The sequence below is a fragment of the Colias croceus genome, chromosome 10 (assembly GCF_905220415.1).
Source record: "Colias croceus chromosome 10, ilColCroc2.1".
Taxonomy (NCBI): Eukaryota; Metazoa; Arthropoda; class Insecta; order Lepidoptera; family Pieridae; genus Colias; species Colias croceus.
The window spans coordinates 457,107-485,084 of NC_059546.1; the positions used below are offsets into that span (position 1 = coordinate 457,107).

General features: G+C 37.7%; 2 protein-coding genes across 2 annotated transcripts in view; one reads left to right on the forward strand and one right to left on the reverse strand.

Annotated features, from left to right (window-relative positions):
• Positions 1–157: 157 nt before the first annotated feature.
• On the forward strand, positions 158–2,108 carry LOC123695172 (craniofacial development protein 2-like). Its single transcript, XM_045640931.1, has 2 exons — positions 158–177; positions 1,163–2,108. Exons 1-2 carry the CDS (start codon positions 158–160, stop codon positions 2,106–2,108), a joined length of 966 nt encoding a protein of 321 aa, XP_045496887.1.
• Positions 2,109–5,029: 2,921 nt separating this feature from the next.
• LOC123695232 (synaptic vesicle glycoprotein 2B-like) overlaps positions 5,030–27,978 on the reverse strand; it is a 40,586-nt gene continuing 17,637 nt past the window's right edge. The window contains exons 3-12 of the mRNA XM_045641016.1: positions 19,761–19,922; positions 19,273–19,417; positions 18,796–18,935; positions 17,980–18,227; positions 16,585–16,784; positions 15,750–15,876; positions 10,192–10,324; positions 9,019–9,178; positions 6,640–6,767; positions 5,030–5,161 (exon numbers count right to left, since the gene is read on the reverse strand). Coding sequence (XP_045496972.1) covers positions 5,103–5,161; positions 6,640–6,767; positions 9,019–9,178; positions 10,192–10,324; positions 15,750–15,876; positions 16,585–16,784; positions 17,980–18,227; positions 18,796–18,935; positions 19,273–19,417; positions 19,761–19,922 — 1,502 coding nt within the window. The 3' untranslated portion in view covers positions 5,030–5,102. The remainder of the gene's footprint in view (positions 5,162–6,639; positions 6,768–9,018; positions 9,179–10,191; positions 10,325–15,749; positions 15,877–16,584; positions 16,785–17,979; positions 18,228–18,795; positions 18,936–19,272; positions 19,418–19,760; positions 19,923–27,978) is intronic.

Below are 27,978 nucleotides of genomic sequence, written 5' to 3' on the forward strand. Positions count from 1 at the left end.
AATCAATTCGAATCATTTATATATAACTATAATTATACGACAATTAATACATGTTTTCTTCAAGATCAATACAATTAAGTAATAACTAAGTAAAGGATTTTAATTCCAAATACCATTAAGCAGGTCAGACTTAATCTTTATATCGATAATTTGAAAAATGAAACCTTGTACAAACTGGTATTTTTATATTTTACTAGATTTCCGCCCGCGGCTTCGCCTGCGTTTTCAAAGAAAATCTCCCATAGTTCCCGTTCCCGTAGGATTTCCGGGATAAAACCTATCCTATGTGTTAATCCAGGTTACCGTCTATATGTGTGCTCGGTTCAGTAGTATTTGCGTGAAATAGTAACAAACACACACACATCCTCACAAACTTTCGTATTTATAATATTACTAAGAGGATGATTTTTGACGTTTATTAGACCTATTATGGGTTACTATCTATTTTGGATAAAAAAACTAGTATCCACAATTGAAAATCTTTTGAAGACCCGACATATTATTATTGTTTATTTTTGTAGAATATTGAAATTTATATACCGAAATACTTACCAAAATTTAATTACATAATATCAACTGATATTATAAATTACAAAAATTGAAAATTTTACTACGTAATATCTAAAATTTGTTGTCAATTCCCTGACCTCTTGGTCTTGAGAGTAATGAGGGCAGAAACATTTTGCAACTGCTTTATTTGATTAATCTCGTTGTTTATTTACCAATAAGTTTACTTTCGGCTTAATCACTTCCGATCATGCAATTTTTGGTGACAGGGAACCTACAGAACCATAGGACATTTATTTATCTATACTATCTATACTTCTATACTAATATTATAAAGAGGAAAGGTTTGTAATTATGTATTTATGTATGTATGGTTTTCACGCATAAACTACTGGATCGATTTCAAAAATTGTTTCACCATTAGAAAGCTGCATCTTCACTGAGCAACATAGGCTAGGTTTTATCCCGGGAATCCCACGGGAACGTGAGCTATGCTGGTTTTTCTTTGAAAACGCGGGCGAGGCCGCAGGAGGAAAGCTAGTATAAATAATAGATACCCCAGAAAACGTTGTCCTTACCCGACCATCACCTTTTCCTGTTTTCTCTACATAAAACCATCCTCGTACTCTAATTAACTTTCTTTAATTCTTTAAAGTTATATACGATCTTCTCAAAACGACGACCCTCGGCGTGGATTTAAGGACTTAAGATTAGCCTCTTGGAATGTTCGTAGCTTGTATCGCCCAGGCGCAATATATCAGGTGCACAGAGAACTGCAAAGATACAGAATCGGCATAGCAGCACTTCAAGAAGTGAGATGGCCAGGAAACGGAGAGTGCAACATTGACGGGAAGGCGACTCTATTCTATAGCGGTGATTCTAACGGGAAACATGTTAATGGAGTAGGATTCTTGATAGATAATAAAGTGTTAGGGAACGTAATAAAATTTGTTGCAGTATCAGACAGAATATGTGTGATTCGGATAAAAAGTAGATTCTCCCACATTACTATTGTTAATGTCTATGCACCAACTGAGATTACAGACGATAGTCAAAAGGATTTATTCTATGAAGACCTAGAGCTTGTGTATGATCAAATAGCAGACTATGATGTAAAAATTGTTGTGGGTGACTTAAACGCGCAAGTAGGACGCGAAGACACGTTCATTCCTACTATTGGAAAATACAGCAAGCACCAACACACAAATGACAATGGTCTACGACTGATAAGTTTTGCGGCTTCCAAATCCATGCTAGTAAAAAGCACAATGTTCGATCATAAAGATATTCACAAAGGCACCTGGAAATCACCTGATGGTACCACTGTGAACCAAATTGATCACGTGCTTGTTGACAGCAGACATGGAAGTAACTTGGAGGACGTGAGAACCTATCGCGGAGCAGATTGCGACTCTGATCATTTCCTACTACTCATAAAAATTAAAGCAAAAATCCGAATACAACGCAGTGGTGGCAGTGAAGGAATAGTAAATCTAGATACCGAAAAACTGAAAGATATAGATATAAGAAAGTCATTCCAATTAGAATTAAAAAATAGATTTCAGGAATTAGATAACATAGAAGATATAAATAAAATGTAAATGAAACCAAGGGTATTATGGAAGAGGTCGGATTGAAAGTCTTGGGACGGAAAAAGAGAACGGGGAACAGAAAATGGTGGAATACTGCATGCGAACAGGCCTATGAAGAGAGGCGAAAGTATAAAATTCTCATGGAACAGGACGAAGGATGGAAAGAGAAACACCGGGTAGCTCGGAATCGACTCAGAAATCTCATGAAACACGCTAAAAGGGAACATCTTGATAATATATTGCATGAAGTCGAAACTCTTAGTAAAGCTGGCCAAAGCCAAAAGTTTTATAAAGAGATAAAGCTATTCAGGAAAGCCTTCAAGCCCTCGTCTCAGCTTCTGGAAAATGAGAATGGGATGCTCCTATCGAACCCAGATGATATCAAAGAAGAGTGGAAACAATACTTTAAGACCTTACTGAATTGTCCAGTAGCAGGGAGCCCCATCACTGAAGTGATAGAAAATAATGACACTTTTATAAACGAGATAAGCCCAATAGAAGTACGAAAGGCAATATCAAAACTTAAAAACAACAAAGCCCCTGGAGCTGACGGTATACCAGGTGAACTGTGGAAGTACGGCGAAGATATAACAACCTCCAAAATGTACGAGCTCATTACTAAGATATGGAAGGAAGAAAAACAACCGGATGAATGGAACCTAGGTGTGATATGCCCAGTTCACAAAAAAGGCTCCCGAAGAAAATGTTCCAACTACAGAGGAATAGCGATATTGCCCACGGCGTATAAAGTACTCTCGTATATTATACTGGGTCGCCTAGAACCTTACACAGAGAAAATCTTGGGAGATTATCAATGCGGCTTTCGAAAAAACCGCAGCACAACAGACCAAATCTTTCTCTTGAGACAGATTATGGAGAAAAGGTGGGAGTATGCACAGAGCCTTCACATCCTATTCGTGGACTTTATCAAAGCATATGACAGCGTCGACAGGGATTCACTCTATAACATCTTGAGACTTTTCCAAATCCCTGAAAAACTGGTAAGAATGGTAAAAGTAGCTACTGAAACCAGTAAAATGAAAGTCAAGGCTTGTCGAGGCTTTACTGATGTATTTGAAGTCACCACTGGGCTAAAACAAGGAGATGCACTTTCACCAATTCTGTTCAATCTTGCTCTAGAATACCTTATTAGAAAAATCCTGATACTTGAGGGCGGGATTGAGCTCAACGGCAATCACAAAGTTATTGGATACGCTGACGATCTAGCGCTTCTAGGACAACGTGAACAAGATCTTACGTTAATGGCTAAGACACTAGAATCGGAAGGTCTTAAGATTGGCCTTAAGATAAGCGGGGAAAAAACGGAATACCTACATATGAAAAGGTACAAAGATACTAGAGTGTGTAGGAAAAATCTGGTAACCGGAGACACTACATACCTAGGAACAGACTCCTTTAAATATCTAGGTTGCACAGTTACGGACACTAACCGCCGAGAAGCCGAAATAGATATCCGCATCCAAAACGCACTAAGATGCTCAGCAGCGCTCCATAAAATCCTTGTGTCCAAGATTATAAGCAGGAAAACAAAGGTCAAAATCTATAAAACCATTATTAGACCAATCCTAATGTATGGGTGCGAATCGTGGACACTAAGCCAGAAAGAAGAACAGAAGCTCTTAGTTGCGGAAAGGAAAATACATCGGAAAATCTTAGGACCTACAAAAACTGATGAGGGAACTTGGAGAATGAGGAAAAATCTAGACATCGAAGATCTCATCCGTGAACCCAACATTATTGGTGAGACAAAAGCTGCCCGCCTTCGATGGATCGGTCACCTAGAAAGGATGCCAAACGATCGCGCTGCGAAGAGGGTGTACATGAGCAAGCCGATCGGTAGGCGCCCCGTCGGCCGACCTCGTCACCGTTGGAGAGACGAAGTCCAAAAAGATCTGGACATCCTTCAAGTAGAAGACCTCAACACCAGGGCGCTAAGGCGCGAAACCTGGAAACTTTTGGTGTCGGAGGCCAAGATCCTCTTTGGGTCGTTGCGCCGTTGAAGTAAAGTAAGTAAGTAATTCTTTAACCCGCACTTGGCCAGCGTGGTGGATTATGGCCTGTACCCTCATAAGAGGCCCGTATCCCAGCAGTAGGAACGATGATGATCTTTTTATATAAAAAAAACGAATAAAATCTGTTCAGCACATTTTTGGCGATTAATTTTTATTTCATACTTACGAGTACATAACGCGTGTTCAAACAAAATGACAGACTTGAATTTTGTACTATGTATAGTTTAGGTATGTGAAATAACAAAATTCTTTTCCCATATAACGCGTATGACGTATAACGTATATTATTTCAATTTTTTATTACTGTTTTTGTGAATCATCAATTCATATCATCATAGTAAACAAAAATTCGAATCAGACAACATAATATTTATATTTTAGAAAATACAAGTGATGTTAAATTATAAATGAATAATGAATTCTCTCTACATATATGTATCTATTTAATATCTATCTATGCATATATAGAAATCTGGTTTAGATAATTGTGTAGGTAGTTCTAAAAATAGGACTAAACTACTAGCAGAATGACGGTATTGTACTTAATTGGATATTAGTAAATGAAGATGAAAAAATATTTTTTTTAGATATCGTATTCGAACATTTTAACAGACAGATAAGCTAAGCAGAATATATCTTGAAGTTGTGAATATGCCTATAACTTAAGTCCCGTGTCCGCAAGTGGGTTAAGGGGCAGATACATTATTCAGACGTATCGCTGATCCATTTTCTTTAGGTATAAGTAAGCGATCAACCTTCTGTGTCCTGATAGACAGATAATTTTTTATGTCACCACTGGGAATCGAACCCAGGACCGCTTCGGTTCTACGCGTACCAAGGAGCGTTGTTTTTTTTTCTGCCTATAAACATTTTTACAAAGGAAATAAAACACAATTGTGGTGCTTACAATGGCTAATTTAATAATATTAATTAATAATAATATACAATAGTAATATAAAATATATTAGCATCAGTGTGGCCTCTCCGGTCGAGTGCTCTTTGGTAGAATTATACACAGGAGTCCGCTCGCTGCAATAAAAATGTATGATTGTTAAAAAAAATGTAAATTATTATTAGGTACTTCTTTTTGCATGCCTGCCTACATATAGCCTATTCACTCTTGCCTTGAATAGAATTAAATTATAATTCTCTGAGAGAAGCGGGTAGGGTGTTCCGTTTCCTTCCTGATAGCAGATTTTAAACGCGTTTTATTCATTATATTATTTTCGAACACTTAGCAGTTACCAGCGAGCATGGTCACAATAAATCGCGTTTAAAATCCGTTAAAATCTTTAATTTCGAAATGTATAATACTCGCGTTAAATCAAACACCAGAAAATACTATCCTGTCTTATCTTGCGCGGGTTCTCTTTAATCTAGTTTTGTTGTATTCACATAGACAACTATTAAAGTGACAGATCTCTGGTTTAAAGTTAGACTGTTAAATTGTTTTGTGGTAAGAGCATTCGAATTCGTCATCATTATACAATTACCACCTAAATGTATTTAGATCCCAGGTTAGGTTAAATTTGAATAAACGAATTTGAATTTGCATTCGATTGATTTGCATGGATCTGCGCGTGCTACGAGCCAGTAATAATTGGCAAGAGACCGCTCAGGACCGGGGAAGGTGGAGAGTTCTCGTCTCAGAGGCCAAGACCCAGTTCGGGGTTTCAGCGCCATAGATAGCGTATTCGATGTCTGATAGCGTAGTGTATAGTGTAGTGATAAAGCGGTACTGACTGATGAGCAGCGCGCCGAACATGTAGATGGGCACGACGCAGTGCTGGTCGACGAGCGCGCCGAACACCACGTTGCCCGCGATGTCTGATAGCGTAGTGTATAGTGTAGTGATAAAGCGGTACTGACTGATGAGCAGCGCGCCGAACATGTAGATGGGCACGACGCAGTGCTGGTCGACGAGCGCGCCGAACACCACGTTGCCCGCGATGTCTGATAGCGTAGTGTATAGTGTAGTGATAAAGCGGTACTGACTGATGAGCAGCGCGCCGAACATGTAGATGGGCACGACGCAGTGCTGGTCGACGAGCGCGCCGAACACCACGTTGCCCGCGATGTCTGATAGCGTAGTGTATAGGTAGTGTAGTGATAAAGCGGTACTGACTGATGAGCAGCGCGCCGAACATGTAGATGGGCACGACGCAGTGCTGGTCGACGAGCGCGCCGAACACCACGTTGCCCGCGATGTCTGATAGCGTAGTGTATAGTGTAGTGATAAAGCGGTACTGACTGATGAGCAGCGCGCCGAACATGTAGATGGGCACGACGCAGTGCTGGTCGACGAGCGCGCCGAACACCACGTTGCCCGCGATGTCTGATAGCGTAGTGTATAGGTAGTGTAGTGATAAAGCGGTACTGACTGATGAGCAGCGCGCCGAACATGTAGATGGGCACGACGCAGTGCTGGTCGACGAGCGCGCCGAACACCACGTTGCCCGCGATGTCTGATAGCGTAGTGTATAGTGTAGTGATAAAGCGGTACTGACTGATGAGCAGCGCGCCGAACATGTAGATGGGCACGACGCAGTGCTGGTCGACGAGCGCGCCGAACACCACGTTGCCCGCGATGGCGCCCACCCGCCCGCACATCACCGTCACCGCCATCGCGGTCGCGCTGCAACAAGTGTCAACTCCCATACATTTGTCATAATTATAAAGGGGTTTGGGCACTTTTGTGCGAGCTAGTGGCGTCGGGCTTTCGCGGCCAGTGATCAAACTTGAATAATATTTTAAAAGAGCAAGATATTGCGTATACAAATAAACTTAAAAACTATGATAGTCCCCTGAAATTAAATTCTAAATTTGGTCCAATTACAAAAATTTCTGATATATGCAAAACATTTAATGAGTTTTTCTCCACAGTTGGTCCTAACCTTGCAAAACATATTCCAAGAAGATATAACCATTGCCAATCATACAAACTAGCCACTCATTATATAAATTTGTACCGTTTAACGAAAAAGAAATAAATAATATAATTAAAAATCTTGACCCTAATTGTAGTACAGGCATAAATGGTGTGACCACTAAAGCCATAAAATTCATTAGTAAATTAATTTTAGACAAACTTACAATTAGTTTTAATAATCTATTATCAAACGGAGAATTCCCGGACTCACTAAAATTGCCTAGTTAGTTCCATCTACAAATCGGGAGATAAAATGGAAGTTAACAATTATCGTCCCATCTCTGTACTACTACTAGTGTTTTCCAAAGTTCTCGAGAAAATTATTTACAACCGCTTAAATGATCATTTGAATTTAATAAAATTTATATCTAACAAACAATACGGATTTCGGCCACAGTCTAATACATTATCAGCTACAATAGATTTAGAAACAAATATTATGTTTAATATTTTGATCGTAAAAATATTGCTTTAGGAGTATTCATTGATTTAAAAAAAGCATTTGACACAGTTAGTCGCTCATTATTGATAAAAAAAACTCGAGGCTGTTGGTATCACTGGTATTGCACTAAAAATGTTTATTTCATATCTAAATAACAGAACACAACTTGTCAAAATTGGCAATACGCAAAGCGATCCCTTACCTATGACCTGTGGAATACCACAGGGATCGGTGTTAGGACCACTGTTGTTCTTAATTTATGTGAATAATATCCATGACATAGGCCTACATGAAGAAATTACCCAATACGCAGATGATACATGTCTATTTTATTTCGGATCCTGTATAAATAATATTATTTCACAAGCTCAAGAAGACCTCAACCACTTATTTGAATGGTTTCAGTACAACCTCTTGACTGTTAACGTATTAAAAACATACTATATTATTTTTAAAGCAAAAAATAAAAAAATACCACCTCATGTGCCAATAACTTTGAATGGAATTCCACTTCAACAAAAAATCAATGAAAAAATATCTTGGTTTAAAAGAATAGATAGTGGCTTATCTTGGAACATTCACAAGACACAAAACTGATGAACATCAAACAATTATATAAATATACAACATGTATTCTAATTAAGAAAATTTTAGACAAAAAAATACATACAGCACTAACTTTCACAAAAAATAAACCAACACATTCTAGATGTAACACAAGGAATCTATACATACCGAAGGTTGGCTATTGGCTATGGACAAAAATGCATTAAATTTGAAGGTGCCCAATTTTATAATAAACTCACCAGTTATATAAAAAAGCTAAATCGATGTATGTTTTAAAAAGCGCCTAGCTGATGACCAATCACTTCTGGAAGAAAACAACTTACCTTTGGTATAGCTGTGCCCGGATGACTGTTTCATTATTTATTTACTTTGTTATGTTATTGTCTTTAAATTAGAATAAATGATTCTTTAAACCAATACCTATAAGCGTTCACATACATCGTTTTGATAAGAATCCTTAAATAAATAAAGGAGAAACGTAAAAAACTCAGATAAATCTTATAATAAATCATCTAGATTCTAGGTAAATTAATAATACAAAACCAAATACAATCTGTTCCTAACACATTTTGAGATTTGTGTCCATAATAACTTTTGTTCACAATATATTATTCTTTTAAAGTATCCAAGTTTCATCCCCTGGCCCCGAATGTTCACCATGACGCGACGCCAACTTTACCCAACCCCTTTGTTACAATTCAATAAATGCAAGACATCCAATAACAAAAAAACATAGTAAACCGTATTATGTTTTGAAAAGTATGTATTTACGTATGTTTGTTTACATGTTACACTGTTGCGCCAAAGGACGTGAATTTGATGATATGTTGTGTGTCTGAGGGTTTATAGTATGTAAAGGAACTGTAACATTTAACTGCAAGACTAATAGTATCTAGTTCATTAGCACTAAAGTTCGTTATACACAAAAAATAAGTTTAAAATACTCACGCAACTTTAGTAGGGAAGATCTCGCAAATAACACAGAACAACACCGCTTCAGTACAACTGACGATCGCTTCGAACACACAAGAGAGCAGAAGGTTCTCGAGCGACGAACGCACGAGGTTCAGGCCGAGGGCCGCTAGCCCGGAACTTATTAACATCATCACTGGAATTGAGAAAGTGAAGTCAAATGAAGTATTCTAGAAAATCCTGATGAAGATATTTAAACCATAAGTGAAAATAGCATTTTGATTAGTTTGCCTTAATTTTTTGGGAAAATAAATTATTATGATATAAATATTTGGTTGATGTTCTCAAATACGTTTTTAAGGATTCAGGAAAAAAGCTGAACTTTATTTTTAATGCGATTAATTTTATTCAAAATCGAGGTTAAAAAAATAATTTTAAGGTTATTTAAATTTATAATTCAGTAGGATTTTTCAGCGTCCGTCTACGGTCTATCTGTATAAAACATAAAAAGATGATGAAAATTGGCAATAGTTTTATTAACACTATTACCAATTTTCATCAGATAGCATGGTTCTGAAGGAAGGAAGAGCACTATTTTGTTAAGTTTGGAGGGAGAAGAGCGAACAGCTTCGCCAAGGAACTGTTGCGCGTGACACACTGACCGAGCCGTCTATTCGGACAGTGTGTCACATCCACTTTGAGTTGCTTCTTGCAGCAATTGTTTCGCGCGGCTGCTTATTATTTGTTAGTTTATGCATAACTAGCGGTCCGCCCCGGCTTTGCCCGTGGTACATATTTCGCAATAAAAGGTAGCCTATGTTCTTTGTCAGGGTCTAAAGATTGTCTGTGCCAAATTTCATCAAAATCGGTTGAGAGGTTTAAGCGGGAAAGCGTAACAGACAGACAGAGTTACTTTTGCATTTATAATATTAGTAGGGATTACTTAAGAAATTAAATACTTTTTAACGGATTTTAAACGCGATTTATTCATTATATTATTTTCCTGACGTTTCGAACACTTTACAGCGAGCGCTTCCCGTGACCACGCTCGCTGTAAAGTGTTCGAAACGTCGGGAAAATAATATAATGAATAAATCGCGTTTAAAATCCGTTAAAAAGTCTTTAATTTCTAAATGTATAATACTCGCGTGAAATCAAACACTAGGGATTACTAATGAACCCTAAAGTCAAGCAAGTCAACGCCCTTACCGAGCATGAGCTTCTTGCCGAGCATGTTGATGGTGAGGCCGACCCAGAGCGCGGTGGGCGCGCAGCTCAGCGCCACCACCAGCGTGTGGATGTACACCGCGTCGTCGATCACCTGCGGGCACTCCGCCGCGCCCTGACACGTGCAGTCAATTACATTTAGGGCCCATTCTTTGGCATATTATGATATACTAGTGGTCCGCCCCGGCTTCGCCCGTGGTACATATTTCACAATAAAAGGTAGCCTATGTCCTTTCTCGGGTATCATCCATACCAAATTTCATGCAAATTGGTTCAGTAGTTTAGGTGTGATTGAGTAACAGACAGACAGACAGAGTTACTTTCGCATTTATAATATTAGTATGGATAATGTAGTTAGATATAAGTTACAGATTATGTAATATTGATTATTGACATGATTTTAAAAGAGCAACTATGGAGTTTCTTGTCGGTTCTTCTCCATAGATACCTACTGCTTGTCGAATCGGTGGTAAATGTTAAAAATACTTATGTCATGACGATTCGAAAGTGCTACATACTAAAAGTAGTCTAAGGGCGGCCGTACACGGACCGCTCGAGCAGTTAAAGGCTGAGCGACATACACAGACGGCTCGAGCGGTCGGTCGTTCACGGCTCGAGCCGTCGGTTCTCGACTGCTCGAGCCGTCGCTACCAACCGCTCGAGCCGTTGATTTTTTGACTAGTCGCGTCATTGATTTTCAGGGGGAGAGGAAGCCGTCGACGGCTCTAGCGCAGTCAACGGCTCGAGCAGTCAGTGTATGCCTCACGACCGCTCGCGAGCCGTCAACGGCACGATGGAATTTCATCATGCAGTTGACGGCTTGAAGCGGTCGCGACGGCTCGAGCCGTCACGTGTACGGCGGTGAATGAATGCCTATAGTTCACCGCGCGGTCGCGGCTTCAAGCGGTCGGTCTCAACTGCTTGAAGCGGTCCGTGTACGGCCGCCCTGAATAAATAAATGTTTGAGTTTGAGTTTGATTTTTCAATTCTTGGATAAAACTTATCCGACCAATAAAGTATTACACGATAACATTAAAATGTCACGTAAACTGTCAAATACGGGCAATTAGAATACGTTTTTAAAATGGTAGTTTTATACATTATTCGACGAATAAGTTTTAACCAAGGTTTGAAAAATCAGCCCTTAGGCTGGTTGCAGAGCTTGACCGACCATCAGTGCGTACGTCAGTCGCGCTTGTCATATGTATGGAAATTCATAAAACCGTTCATAACTAGACCGACCATACGCACTCGTCGGTGAGCTCTGGACCCGGCCTAACACCACGTGTTGTCTGCGGACGCGCTTCTATCGAATACCCGCGGCCCCGTCAATACAGGAGCCTCTATCTTCCATTTACACGACACGAAAAAAATTCAAATAAAATCAAAAATAAATTAAAATTTAATCTTCGCGTTATTTATTTAAATTCTGAAATACCCTGACACTGAACAGTGGACAAGTCGTTTACGCTTTAGGACGTGCTAAATAAATATGCATAGAAGCAAATACATATCCCTCCTTCCGCGGTCCACCTGTCGCGGTCAGGTATTAATTTCAAGTTCAAATTAACGACTTCAAAATATTTTAACAGAAATCGAAAAAGCTTTTGATACTGTTAAGAATCAGATATTTGTGTTTAAATTCACAAATATAAGAGTTTCTGTTTTGAATTAATAAATATCAAAATACTTCAGTCAATATAATATTTTACCAACAAACATCAAATCAGCAACATGAACAACATAAAAAGTGAACTACAATTAATAGAATACGGCATCCCACAAGGATCTATACTTTTTTTTTTTTTTTTTTTTTTATGTTATAGTGAGGCAAACGAGCGGACGCACCGCCTGGTGGTAAGCAGGTTGCGTCGCCCATAGACCATAACAGAGGTTATAGTTGTTGCCTACCAGAATAGGATAAGGGGAAAGACGGAATTAAAATGGTATAAGGCGGAAGCTATGCGTGGATTGGGAAGCAACGGGAATTTATTGGCCTTTTAAAAAACGATAAGTTTTTTTCTTAAAATTTTCCAAATCATAGCTCCTAGGAAACACAGCAGGTGGCAGACTATTCCAGAGCTTACAGGTCCGTGGGAGAAAAGTGCGAGTGAAACGCACTGTGGAGCTCCGCCAACCATCTAGGTGGTGAGGATGGTAAAGATTTTTATGGCGGGTTGTGCGATGGTGGAATTGAGCGGCAGGAATAAGATCGAACAGCTCTTCAGAACACTCCCCATTATATATACGATAGAAGATAGAGAGGGACCCCAAGTCCCTTCTTAGAGAGAGGGGATCTAGCTTATCAGTTAACCTATGGTCGTCGATAATTCGAGTCGCTCGACGTTGAATGCGGTCAAGTGGAAGAAGTTGGCACTGGGGGGCGCCAGCCCATAGATGAGAACAGTACTCCAAGTGAGGACGAACCTGGGCCTTATACAATAGTAGCAGGTGTTTAGGCTCGAAGTACCGTCTCGATCTATTGATGACGCCCAACTTTTTAGAGGCCAGTTTTGCTTTTTCTTCCAGATGACCGCGGAATTGTACGTCACTCGAAACATCAACGCCAAGGATTCCGATGCTGGGTGAGATGTTGAGGGAAGTGCTCTGAAAGTGAGGCGCAATGTTGAACGGTGTCTTTTTCGCCGAAAACGCGCAGACTTGAGTTTTTTTGGGGTTGAATTCAACTAAATTTAGTCTGCCCCATTCAGAGACCTGTTCTAAAGAGGTTTCAATGGAAGATACAAGCCTCATTCGGCACTCATCTAGGTATACCTTGGAGGATTTTGCATGGCCGGAATAGCTAGCATCTCCTGTGCTGTCATCCGCATAGCAATGTATGTTGCTGATTTGCAACATATCATTGATATGGAGGAGGAAAAGGGTAGGAGATAGCACGCAGCCTTGAGGGACGCCAGCATTTATCGGCAGGAGTGCGGAGCATGAACCGTCGATAGCGACTTTGATGCTCCTGTCGGCGAGAAAGCTAGCGACCCATTCGCACAACCCCCCAGGTAGTCCATATGATGGAAGTTTGGAAATAAGTGCCTTGTGCCAAACCCGATCAAATGCTTTCGCGACGTCCAAACTAACGGCTAACGCCTCTCCCTTACTCTCCACTGCTTCCGCCCATTTGTGGGTTAAATAGACTAAAAGGTCACCAGTAGAACGACCGCGACGGAAACCATATTGGCGATCGTTTAATAACTGATTTCGTTCTAAATAATCCAGGAGCTGGCAGTTGATAATACTTTCCATTATCTTGGAGAGAAGGGAGGTTATCGCGATTGGCCTATAGTTTGCCGGGTCTGTGCGATCACCTTTTTTCGGAATCGGGTGCACCAAAGCTGTTTTCCAAGACTTCGGGACTATACGTTTAGAATAAGAGAGCCGAAATAAGCGCGTCAGGATCGGTGTAAGCTCCGGAGCGCATGCTTTCAGTACAATAGGGGAAATACCGTCTAGCCCACTCGCTTTAGCTGTGTCTAAGGACAGGAGTGCTTTCCTAACAGCTCGTTGTGTGAATCGTATTTCAGACATCGTAGTATTACAACTGGGGATGGAAGGTGGTACGGTCCCTCTGTCGTCAAGATTCGAATTCGCTGCGAAAATAGAGCACAAAAGATCAGCCTTGTCCTTTGCAGAGTGAGCCAGAGCATTATCCCCTTTGCGCATGGGTGGAAAAGATGACCGACTAAAGTTGTTTTGTATAGCCTTAGATAGTGACCAAAACGCACGTGTTCCAGACGGAAGTCTGGCAAGTCTCTGCCCAACCCTCCTAATGTAATTAGCCTTAGCCATGGCAATTTCTTTCTTGTAAGCCCGGGAGGCCGAGTTATACTTTTTTTTTAAAGATTTGATACCAGGATCGGACAACGCCTGTGCCTGATACCAAGCCTGAAATCGCTCCTGTTTGCAGTGTGACGCCTTAATGCAGGAACGATTAAACCAGGGCTTAGTTCTGCCGCCAACAGGAACTACAGATGATGGGATGAAGAGCTCCATACCCTGCAGAATAACATCGGCGACGGAATCGGCACAGGTATCGGGATCATCGGAAGAAAAGCAAATTCGACCCCATGGATAGGATGCATAGAATGTTCGCAACTCATCCCAGTCAGCTGATTTGAAATGCCAAACTCGGCGGCATGCTGCCTGTTCTTGCCGTTGAGTGTGACCGAATGGCACTACACTGCGGATCAAGCAGTGGTCAGAAGAACCAATAGGTGCATCAACCGATACCCGATAGTTTTCAGGGTGTGTGGTCAACAGCAAGTCCAGTAAAGAGGGGTTATGGTCATCTATGTCAGGGATCCGTGTGGGTGAGGAGACCAACTGCGTGAGACCATTGGACAATGCAAAATCAAAAACTGTTCTTCCTGCGTAATCTGTAACTCGAGATCCAAGCCAGTCAGCGTGGTGCGCATTAAAATCACCCAGCACGATTAGTTCACTGGAAGGAAATTGCTGCAATAAACTATCAGACATCTTCTGGATGTGCTCAAAAAGTTGATCAGTGTAATTATTTCCGCTGTGGGATCTGTACAGGCAGGCGTAAATACGAGAATAATCTCTGAACTCGACATGCAGCCACAGAATGGACAGATCTTTAGCTTCAAATGTGCAGAGACGTCGGCAGCAAATATCGCTCCTGATAAATACGCAAACTCCAGCGCGTGGAACGAATGAATGCTCGAGTTTAAACCCTGGGTATGTAAGATAAGCCGTGTCCAACGGAGGAGAAATTTGGGTTTCGGTAAGAAAAAACAAGGCAGGCTTAGCTGTTTCAAGATGCTGATGAACTGCATTTAAGTTGCTGTGGAGCCCCCTGATATTGCAGAAGTCCACGGATAGCATAGAGCAAGATGTTTTACGTCTTTTGTTCTTACCCCTAGATGTTAGAGAGCGCGGATTTATGCCCGCCCCAGAGTACGACGGGCTGCCACAGCGTAAGCGCTGTGGGAGGGATTCTCCTGCAGAGCATGTGCCGGTACCCTCCTGGGGTAAACAACCTAATAAAGCCGCTTGCATGTTGTAAAAAATATTGTAAGGATTAAGGGATTTGGAAGGAATTAGGGAGAAAGGGCGGGGATGGAAGGGATTAAGGATAGGGGAGGAGAGGATGGGTAGGGGATGGGAAGGGATGTGGGCCTCCGGACCCCTCACTCACCGTACGGAACGCGACAGTAAACTGTCACTATGGCGCCGATATTCTGTGAGGGTGTGGTACCTTCCCCGGTGCGAGCGTGGCCCAATTCGTGCCGAAGCATGCTCGACTCCCACTTCAAAAACTTGGGCTATTATTGTTTAAAATTTGTATAGTAAAAAAAATTTCACTCCTCAAATTTACAATTTTAGTACATCTGTGCATATAAGTTAAGGTAATGATGTGGTAATGATAAAATTATACTCAAATTACGCATTTTAAAAGACGTCATTAAAAGAGACAAAAACATAATTGATAACGTATTTCTACGAAAATCTGATTATTTTATTTCATAATTAAATTAGGATTATTTATATAAATAACAACAACTAACCAATAGTTCAGATCTGGTGACATTAGCGGACACTTCACAAACCCCGGCGGATATATCCGGGTACAGAGACGAGAACTGGCTGAACCGCTCGAAGAGGTCCGGGAACCACATCATTAGTGTGTAATAACTGGAATAGGTGGATTATAATTAATTATAATTGTACCAAAAAGATATCGTGTTTGTCAGTCAGTTAAAAATTTATATTAAGCTATTGCATAGCTTCTATCGTGGGCCTTGAGCGCGGGGACCGAATCGAGAAATTCCGTAACGAAAAACCTCACGCTCCTCACTCCGACGGGCGGAGGTGGAGCTTGAAGGCATAGCATGCAATAGCTTTACAGTGTCCCGTGCCACACGTCTTTTTATAGTTTAAAATAGGTATAGATGGAATAGCACAAATGACCCGTAAAAGCATAAATGCTGTGGCTCGGGTGCCAACGCCCACCTTCACACATAATATATAAGTTCCATCTCAATTTTAACAATGATGTACAAAAAATAGAAAAAAGTGTGTAGTATAAATTTATAGATATAAAGTACTTGTTCTTACAAAATTCCTATTTATTCCTACAAAAAGCGATAGCTGTTTTTTACCGAATTTTGAATTGTTGCAAAAAATATTTAATGTAAATCTAAAATTCTTGATACTTTATTTACAAGGTCAAAATTATAATGCAATAAATCATCTAAATATTATAAAAAGACTAGTTACTATAAAAAATATATTTTCTCACAACTCAGAAAATCTATACTCAAAACATAGAAACTTCAGACTTTACATAATCATAAAAGCAATCCCACCACAGAATCCCACCCATCAAAAACCATATCTCACCTAAACATAAGTCCAAAATCCACAAAGCAGCACAACACCAAGAGCCCGATATACGGCGGTGTGACTAACATCTTCTTTCTTCTCCAGAACGCCTGCCAGCGCTGGCTCCAAGTGAGCGGGGTTTTGGTCTCATTACCATTTGTGTCTGCTACTACTTCTTCTTCTTCTGCGTCCTCACAAGCGCTTATCATTGATTCCACCTAGATATTTTATTAATTTACTAGATTTCCGCCCGCGGCTTCGCTCGCGTTTGCAAAGGAAAACCTGCATAGTTCCCGTTCCCGTGGGATTTCTGGGATAAAAACTATCCTATGTGTTAATCCAAGTTACCCTCTATATGTGTGCTAAATTTCATTGTAATCGGTTCAGTAGTTTTTACGTGAAAGAGTAACAAACATCCATACATCCATACAAACTTTCGCATTTATAACATTAGTAGGATTTACTAGCAGTCGGCCCCGGCTTCGCCCGTGGTACATATTTACGTTTTCTCTACATAAGAACCATCCTTGGACTTCCTCATAGAACTTACTATCATTATTTTAACCTAATTCGACAATGTTGTTTAATAAATTAACAAAAACAAAACTCACGTATCAAACATCATCATCATTAAAATTAAGACTAAATACTAATTAACAATTATAATGTTAATTAATATAAATGTTAATTAATATAATTAACATTTATTTATTTTTTTATAGTTATGTTATTTGTGATTTTCGAAACGAAAAAAAAACTTCACACTTAACGAGTACGATACGATCTTTAAAAAAATCAAAAACATGTCTTAAACATACTTTCTAACACTTTAAACACACCAGAATTTTACATTGACATTTTTTATCAACTTAATTCATGGTCAAACCTCAGAATATAGTGTTCTGTATTCTGAGGGTCAAACATGCCAATCTTGAAGTCAATTCCAATTAAACTTGTTTAATGGCGTGATTAGCAAGCTATGTTAATTAGCCATCTCTAACATTGAACTATTTTAAATTAATTGAGTTATGTGTACTGACTCAAACGATAGATCAGAAATTAAAGATTTTAACAGATTTTAAACGCGATTTATTCATTATATTATAAATTATTATCTCCAAGTTTCGCACACTTTACAGCAAGCGTGGTCACGGTGAGACTGTGTCAGTCTAATAATGAATAAATCGCCTTTAATCCGTTAAAATCTTCAATTTCTAAATGAGTAACACTCGCGTAAAACCAAACACCAGAAAATACCTACTACAGCAAAATTTTCAAATTTAATGATTGAGGAACTCTAATTCATTATCTTCTTTTCAACCCATTGAGCCCCAAACGCCCCGATCGGTCCACGACACAATAGATTTTCTATTGTCTGTGATTCCGGGGGCTGAGTTATTAATGAGAACTGACCGGAAACTCCCTCTCCGTGAGCTTGGTGTTAACAACAAAGATGCGCTGCAGCACTTGTAGGGCCTGCTCCGTTTTGTCTGCGTGAAGCAGGTAGCGCGGGCTCTCGGGGAACGGCAGCAGCAGCAGCACCACCAGCAGGCTGGGAACCCCACACGCTGCCACGAATACTCGCCACGATGTGTATTGGAATGCTGCTCCTTCGGCGGTGATGTTGAAACGAGGGTCTTGGATTATGAGCCACGCGATTCCTGGAAACATTTGGATGTCAATAAGTATTATATTACATAATTTTTGCATATACTTTTTACCCACCTCCTTTTTCTATTATATTATCTTCTTCACTTCACTTATAAGTGATAAGGCCGCCATCTGTGCTGTGTCTTCTTTTAGTATACCTCTAAGTTTTCTTTTTGTAATTTTTGTTGGCAGTACAATAAAGTATTTAAATAAATAAATAAACTAGGAAAGTATTAAATTGTAAGTGGGCTATTAAATTGTAAATGCTGGCAAATGTAGGAGACAAAAATATGTATTTAAAAAAAATTAAAAGTTAAAAATTCTAAAATTAGATACTAAGTAGGAATTTTCTAAAATATTAGATAAATAATTAGTTAGGCATTCAATGGCAAAAAAACTATAAAAGTTGACCTAGGTTATTTTGGGAATGTATAGACTAAAAAATAACAATTTACACAAACCTATCATGTTTCTAAAACAGAAACGATTTTAATTTTTCCGCAATACGCATCACAATGTTCATAAATATTAATGAGCTAAAGAAAACACATCCACAAAACAAACATTCACTTCCATTACCTGGCAACAGAATAGTCCCAAATGTCCAGAACACCTCCAACCTGCACAGCATCACATCCCGATGCCGCAGGGACAGGAAGTCCCCGAAGTACGGGAACACCAGCCCCGTGGCACCGATGATGCCGAACCCGGAGAAGAACCTGCGACCAGCACACGTCTACACACAATGGGTACGCTGCGCTCATTGGAATTGGGTGGGCAGTGAGAAGCTTAAGGGGATATTACACTCGTATTTAAAGGTTCTGGAAGTTCATCAAGAAGCTAAGAAGGGAGAAGGTTTTATGGACTTAGAATCAACAAACAGTTAGTTCCCTGAAAACAAATTACCAGAGTGCACTAGTAATCTTCTTCCCCCTTTTAGGAGATCTCTATCTTACATCCACGATTGAACAAAATAAATTAACAAAATAAAAGCGCATAATACGTACTTTATTGGTACTTTCCGTAATGTTTGCGTATTTTGTTATTTAGACATACCTGCAAGCGAGAAACGCAGGGAAAGTCTGTACAAGACTGGATAAAAATGCCGCTAAAGCATCCAGTAGAAGGGCTCCAATAATAGCCTTCTTTCTGCCCCGGGCGTCCGCCAGGTTACCCCAAAAGTAGGAGCCTACGCACATCCCTGGAAAAAGAAATAACTTTATGAACTAAAGTGGTTATATAACTGTATAGGGCGACTTTTCACTCCATATTTACTTATATTTTTGTCTTTTTTATTAATTCAGTTTTGTACAAAATGATATCAATTCTAAGTATTGTAATTTTTCAAACGTTAAGTATCGACTATTTTTCAATGTTACAAATGAAATAGAATTCTCTGTATCAGTAATAAAAATTTATATCTGAAATTAACTTCTATCATGCGCCTAATTTGATTGACTACAACATTTCTGGTGCCTATTAGGTACTATATTTTTTATGAACAATAGGGAAGCGCTGTACCACATTACGCGTTGATCACTCACCAATAAGCGGTGTGGCGGTCAGCCGGCCCTTGTCACTAGAGGACAGGCTGAAGTCGCACTCCGCCGCCGGCAGCACGAAGCTGAGCGTGGTCGTGCTGAGCGCGCACACCGCGTACACAGCGCCGCATGACATCAGCAGGAGCCATTGGAAACAGCCGTAACCTGGAGAAGTTTTATGTTTATGTAAATGGAGGAAAGATAAACTCAAACTCAAGAATTGATTTCGTCAACTGTACTTCTATCAAGCGCTTTTGAATCGTCAAAAATTTACCATCGATAAGCAGTTTCTACAGAGAAGAGCTAACAAGAAATTCCTTATACATAATATCTATAAGTGTGTATGGTTTTATGAATATTGTCACTCACTCTAAGAATTATTAATATGACTCTCGTTTTTAGCTGCATACATTTAATTAAAGAATGTAAAGTGAAAGTCTTGAACCACTTTCTACTAATAGAACAAAGAACAGCAAGGACAGACAGATCAACATTATCATCTTGGTCTTCTATAAATACCCTAGTAAGTTAAACATCCATGACTCATTTTATCCATTAGAGAAGTGACGTCAATTTATCATACCAAAACAGGAAAGCAGTTGGAATCATAAATTGAGTCTTCAAAATGTGTTCACCAAATGTACGGTAAATTCTGACTGTCTCAAAATCCTATAATCGTAAAATAGTCGTAAACGGGCCATTAATGACTTATAGCTCATAAACTAAATCAGATGTTATCATTTCAAGACGATAGTCGAAGGTTTTGGTTAAATTCCTCTTGGTGTACTTGTCAAAATATTGCTCATAAAATAATACTGAAAATTATTTTAAACCTACCAATCATGACGGTATAATTTAGCCAGTGTTTCCTAAAATTTACTTTATCGTAATGCAATGATAAAACTTTTGCCAATCTAATGAGCTAACTTTAAATTTATCTTTGATAATAATTTATTTAAGTAAATCAAAGAAAGAAAAGGAAATAAAATTGACGTTAAATCTGAAATTAATCACGTAACACCAATCTATAAAAAAATATCAACGTCTTTCGATCGCAGGAATAGTCTGGCGAACGTCTAAATTCGTGAGATGAAAGGCTAAAGGACATTACATAATATTATTAGACGCGTAAATACGAAAGCTGTCAAGATCACCTCGCCACCTTTACCCTGAACTGAATTGAATAGTTTATGTACGTCATGAAAACGTGGTAGGTCGTATGACGATATGCGAGCTAAACTGCTGGCAGACAGTCAAATTGACTGACGCAAGGCAGAGCATGTAGCGGGGTAGAAGTTTACTTTATTGCTTTATCAAACTATGAATTAATTTAATGGTTAAGACACGTGAACTAAAAAAAAAAATATTAGCGAACCGTCTGTGGTCTTTGGCTCTGAATTTTAAATAATCGCGTGATAGACATTTCTCGGACAATAAATCTATTTCTTATTCCAACTAACAACACAAAAGTAGTAACACAAAAGTAGGCAAGGTAGGTTTTAACATACAGTGATGACTAGACATAATCTAGATAGATTTGAACCCTAATCCTGTGACATTGTATTAGAATCGCTTACTCTCCCAACTTGCGTCCAATCAAAATGTTTGTAAATACGAAGACAGCTGACACAAGGCACATTCGGATATAAATAGATGAAAAACACATTCGAAATGATTGTGTACGTTTGATTGTCCTAACTTGCGTTTTAAATGCTAATGTGATTAAATGACTGCGTTTCAAATTTCACTTTATTTAAAGTAGATATGTTTTGCAAACAGAGCCGCAATTGCTATAAAACAGTTTTTCAATTTTAGATGTTTTTAATTTAGCAATAATTAGGGGCATATGCTATAAAAATAATACACTTTGAGGTGAAGGCCACTAGGAATTGAAAAAAAAACAACACAAGTATTATCATGAAATAAACCCCTGATAGCAAAGCCCCTTAAAACTATAAAAGCATTGTACATACATTGTTAAATCCACTGAAATCCAACCATATGAAATAGAATCTAGTGACGTTTCAGGGCCAAGCTAACAAGATTGGTGGAAACCCGATACAATTAATTCCGGGGTGAGGGTGTGCCCTTGATTCTGATTATAATTAAATGAGTTTTTAATATATTATTAATAACTCTTTTATTATAGCAATTTTGTAATAATGTTCCGTTAAACAGAATGAATCACACAAGCATCCTGTCTATTCATAAAGTGATTAAAAATTCCTCTTGAATTGGTTAAAATCTCTGGAAGTGAATATTCACAACATTACACTCAAAAATATATTATATAATAAAGGAATTAAGTAGTTTTGAATTTTAAAATATATTCAATTATTCATCACCAACAAATAATAGTTAACGCTTCAACCCCCGTAAATAAAAAGCGTCAGTCAAATACGAAAGGCAAATCAACTTCCCAATAAAGAAAACCGATCATTTCCCATAATAATACGATCCCCTTTATTTTACTTAAAGTTGAACACAAAATCAGGACAGTCATAACCTCGTGTTATTTATCCCATTTGCGAAGTTGGTTAAAACTTATAATAGCATGGTGATACAATTTACATAGAAATTATCCGGGCGAGTGATCCTGCGCATTCGCACGGAAACTAATTAAAGCCAACCTTCAATTACTTTTGTGAAAAGCGTGTAAAGTTCATCGAATTAGTGCGACACGTTTGCTTCGTGTCGCATGTATTAAAGTTATATTTTCTTAAACATAAAAAAAAATTCAAGAAGCACGAACAAATTAATTAATAATGAATATGGCTGATATAAATATACCCAATCGAATAAAAAAAAATGGAGCTGAAATATATTTTAAAATGAACTCTACTAATAATAAGCTTGATTTCATGACACGAAAAATTTCCCTAAACAGATCTCTTATGTTTCATCCCGAAATGATAACAGAGAAGGCTCTAATCATTAAAATTATTTTTATAATTGAAGAAGATTGTCCTTTCGCTTACTTCTTCATTTAACAGCAGGCGTAGACAATTCAACCACGGTCACAAATAATAGATACATCATGAACCGAATTGATCTCCGCGTTTTATTTTATTGTTTTATTCAGCGTGAAGGTAATGAGCACTCAGATCGATTGTAGATTATTAGCACAAGTGCTCTCAATCAGTTCGCTATAAATAAATACATTAAAATCGGAAATGTTTGCGCCTGAGTGTTGCATTGCGTCAATAATATTATTAATTTGCGTTTCGATTTGCTCGTCTTGTACATTTTTTATATATTTAGATGAAAAATTTAAAATAACTTTTGAAATTTTTTATTACAAAAAAATTCATTTTAACGCAGATTAACAAACAGACTAACATTGAAGCGACTTTGTTGTTTTTGCAAAGTACTGTCGTGTTCATTTATTGGATTTGTCCCGCAAACATGAACAAAATCACGTACATAAGAGGTAATATTTATACATATAATAATTATAACCAGGTTTTCCAGTCGTAAACGTAGACTGAGAACGATTTTGATATCAGCGCTTCGAGAGTCTACTTACTACTACAATTGCTTTTACAGTGTCATTTGTTATGTTATATTACGATATATTTTGTACTAGGTTTCCGCCCGCGGCTTCTCCCGCGCAGTCAAAGAAAAATTTTTACCAACCATTTTCTATAAAAGTAGCCTATGTCCTTTCTCGGGATAAAAGTAGCCTATGTCCTTTCTCGGGTATCAAAATATCTCCATACAAAATTTAATGAAAATTGGTTCAGTAGTTTAGGCGTGATTGAGTAACAGACAGACAGAGTTACTTTCGCATTTATAATATTAAATATGGATTTTTGCATTTTGAGGGACTAACGATGAGGGAGGATGAAATATGAAATGCTCTTTAGAAATCTGTAAACCTGATACATTGTTATGAATTTCGCATCAGTTTGTAAACAATATTTTTCGTACTTGAGCATAAGTACTCCACCTAGTCATAACAGCCTGGTACATTGTTTTGGGTTACAGGGATGTTTTGTAAACAAGGGGCGGGGTTTTGTGACTATCTCCACCCCTTTTATGTACAGCAAAATAATTTGTCATGTCCATCCTTAAATTGCAAAATTTCCGAATTTATTTCTGTCCTATGTTAAATTAGATTAGGTACGCACATAGCTGCATAAGTACAGTAGATAAATGAACTTACTTTATGATACAAAAAACATCTAAATTCTAAAATGTGATTAAAAGATTTGATAAATTATGAAAAAAATATTTTCTACCACACACCGTTTTCTTAATACAATTAACACAACGATGATATCGTAGAAATAACTAATATCAAATAGCCCTTATTTTCATGAAGATTTTAACAATATTATGACCATGAAAAGCTGCACGCAAAAGTTATAAGTACATCGAAGTACATTCTCACAAGCATAAACACGAATGCACACAAGCCTTGTGCAGGGCGGTTTCACCTCCCTTCAGTGCATGTTCGCCTGGTACCCGATGTTTTGATTTATCGTAAAACTGACACATCTCTGGGATTCGCTTGTGAAAGAATGTGAGGAGTTTTTTATTCAAACTTCAGCCATTTTACACTTTTTGACGTATATATAGATTTTCAAATTTCATACATTATCGTCATTTCGACTGCCATAAGCAAAACAACATAGAAGATGTTATGAGAAATTACCTTTGAAACTGGCTATAAAACATTTTTTTTGTGTTAGAGCTTAACCAAGCTGCTGGTTTTCCTGATTGCCATCAATAACCACCTATCACCACCGGCTGTGCCACCGGCCTATGAAGATGAAGAAATTATTATCTAGTTATCTATGGTTTCATTTTTACTTCTGACTTCTGTCATGTGAACCTCCTTATGTTTCCACAAAACAGAGGTCGGTAACATGTACATATTAACTCAATGGTCGGTAACAAAAAAAAATTACTTATTTCAGGAGCTCGCTCCTAGACATTGATCCTGCTCTTGCTATTTTATGACAACCTGGTACATTGTTTTGAGTTAGTACAGAGCTATCTGTTCCCATGTAGGTCCGTGTACACTTTCGAGTGTATGTATGTATGTATTGCATATTATGTACACACATTATGTGTTCGTTTCGAATTATGTTTGAAAAAATAACATGAAACAAATGAAACAATATAATTAATTATAGTTCTAAACTGGTTCTAGAATCTATTCTTAATTTTATTTCTTTTAACATTCGCTTTAATTATTGTTATTGGAATACTTTAAAAAAAAACGAAAACAAATAACGAGTAGGTAGGTAGGTACTCTATTTCAATACGTATTTGCGGATTTCAGCAAATAAATCGGTCAAAGATCTTATATTTTGAGACACTTACGCGCTAATCACCTGCCGACAGAATTATCACTCCCAGAAAATGTAAATAGGTATACCTACAGTTTTATAAATGGTATTTTGTAGGACTTTAGACAAGTAAATATGTGTAAGTATAAAGAAATAGCTTTTATCTAATAAGAAACTAGTACACAATAAACTTTCCGCGACAAAATTCAGACATTTTGTATTACATAACTTCGATGTAATTTCTATTCCCAAGCGGGCAGCAAAGTCATAGACGACTATAGTGAATGTTGAAATATGCCGTTTTTTATTTAATTAACAAACACATGATATTACACCATACGCAAAAAGTTCCAAAAATCTATCGATCCCTTGTACTTCTCCGTAAACAATTGAAATATTTCAAGCGTGAAATACATAACATGACGCAGTGTTTATCTGATTTTTCCGTGATTTTTCCGCAGTTATTTTGAACCGCACAAACAACGTTATAATCAAACAATGTTCTTTTGTGTTACAACTTGTGGGCGGTATTGTCACAGGTAATCTAGCCGTATAAGCCTTGTCATATCAATGTGAAGCCATTTATCATTTTATGGTATCACTTTCATGTTTTATATCCTGTCTAGGTATGTAAGTACTTTCATCTTGTATGTTATTATTACGTCGTAAATTGTATTCTATGTTATCCAACTTCGATAGAAACTTTGGAGCGGCTTTTGAGCTTTTATTTATTACTAGCTTACCGCCCGCGGCTGCGCCCGCTTTGTCTAAAACCTAATAAATTATTTACTAAAAACCTTCCTCTTGAATCACTCTATCTATAGTTTTTATCCCGGAAATCCCACAGGAACGGGAACTATGCGGGTTTTCCTTTGCAAACGCGGGCGAAGACGCGGGCGGAAATCTAGTATTAAATATGGAAGATTACCTATTTGTTCATTAATAAGACTATTGAATCAAGTTTATCTCAATAAAAGGAGACGAAAAGGCAAGATACTTATCAAGAAAACATATTTAACTTTCAATGTTTTTAAAGCCGTCACTTTTATTTATTTTGTCTGGCATGGAAGCGAGTGGGAACTGGGATTTTCCGCCATTTAAATACAGGAAAACCCATGCATATGCACCAGTATGACGCGATATATTGATTTTAAACTATATTCGAGTTTCACAATGTCCCTAGGGAATTACCCTGATAAGGTTTGCACTTAGCTTCATGGATTGGCAGCATTTTGCACGATATTCTTAATCGTTTCGGTAAAGTTTAGAAATAAAACAATAAGTGGATGTTAAACGAAATTTACATCTATTAAATGAAGCTGCCAAAGAGGCTATGTCGAATTAAACATCAAGACTAAAAATTGTCTATTTTTTAATATTTTTTAATTTTTACATGCAATAATATAAAGACAAAAATATCATAAATTCATAATAACATGTTATACCGTAATCATCATGTTTAACCAAAATTGATATACCTATATTATGTGAATACATAATTAAAACCGTATGTTAAAACTCAAGTAAATACCTTGGAGTATAATATTATACGTGACCTTGGCCAAATGTCCATCTAGGCTATATTTTTGGAATCGTAAAAGACATTTTCATAAACTACGCAACTTTATGGTACTTTTGGGTATTCCAGTAAAGTGGTTTGTAAATAAAATCGTGCTAATAGTTGTAGTTTCATAAGTAATTTAGGTTTAAACGCACGTGCCTTCATACAGTCCTTAGTTTATTACTTGGGGAGTTTATATTACGTCTTTTTCAGAGTGGATAAATGACAGCAAAATATAGGTCGTCTAGCGCCATCACGTCCCCACTCTGGAATTAATAGTGCTTAAAAACAACATAGAACCCCCTGGTAGGTCGCGTTAGAGTAAGTATTATATTCTACAATGGTAGCGCCTATTATAGAAAATATTGTTATCACAAAAACGTTAATGTTTAAATGTTGTAATAAATACCTGTAGATAAAATTTTTGGATTTTTCTCTGTTTTCGTATCTGTATTATCTATATTCGTAATATCGCTCTTTTTTACATATTTTTCCATCCCTAAAATCCTTTCCAATATAATATAATCACTTATATAAACTAAAACAAAATGTATACTATGTTAGACTTATGTCTAGTTCATACACAAACAGTATTGCACCAATTAAATTGTTTTCATTAGCTTATATTAATAGAGTTATAGAGGAAGTCTATGAATTACGTTCAACTTTGTAATGTTACTACTAAGTATTTTATGTAACTTCTTCATCTAGGCATTATACATGACCTACAGTACAGTTGTTAAATGATTTCAATTCTTGCTAGTTCTAGGTTCGATTCAATATTACGTGATAATTTTTTGTAGGTAGTGTGTTTTAAAGTTATTATATATCTGATGTTTGTGTGTCCATTCGAAAGAAGACATCTCTGAAACTACAATTCTGATGTAGGTACTTAGAAAATCGAAAGCAACATTATTTTTGTATGAAATACAATATGTCAACACTAACCAGGTTTTTATTTATAAAAAAAGACATAAAAAATCTAAGTTGGTATGTTTATCAGTACCTCTCCAATAGAATACCAATGTTCGTGTAACCCAGTGGTATAGAAAAGCGAATAAGTTTTTCAGTAAATAGTGCAGACAATCATAGAGCTCAATGCCATAGCTTTTAACTAACGAAGGGCGTGCCCTAACAAGGGCGTTTAGATAAACATAATAATATAATTGTATTTCTGAACTAGGTAATGCACATTTCATATCAATTAATTGTAATTTCTTTAATTATTTGTCTCGTTATATCAAAACAAATGGGCTAATTTTGATAGATTTTAGAATAGAGATTGACAACTTTGAATAAAGGTATGTCAAAAATAATAGATGTAAAATTCGATGGTAATTTGTTTGGGGACCGGCTGCCACGA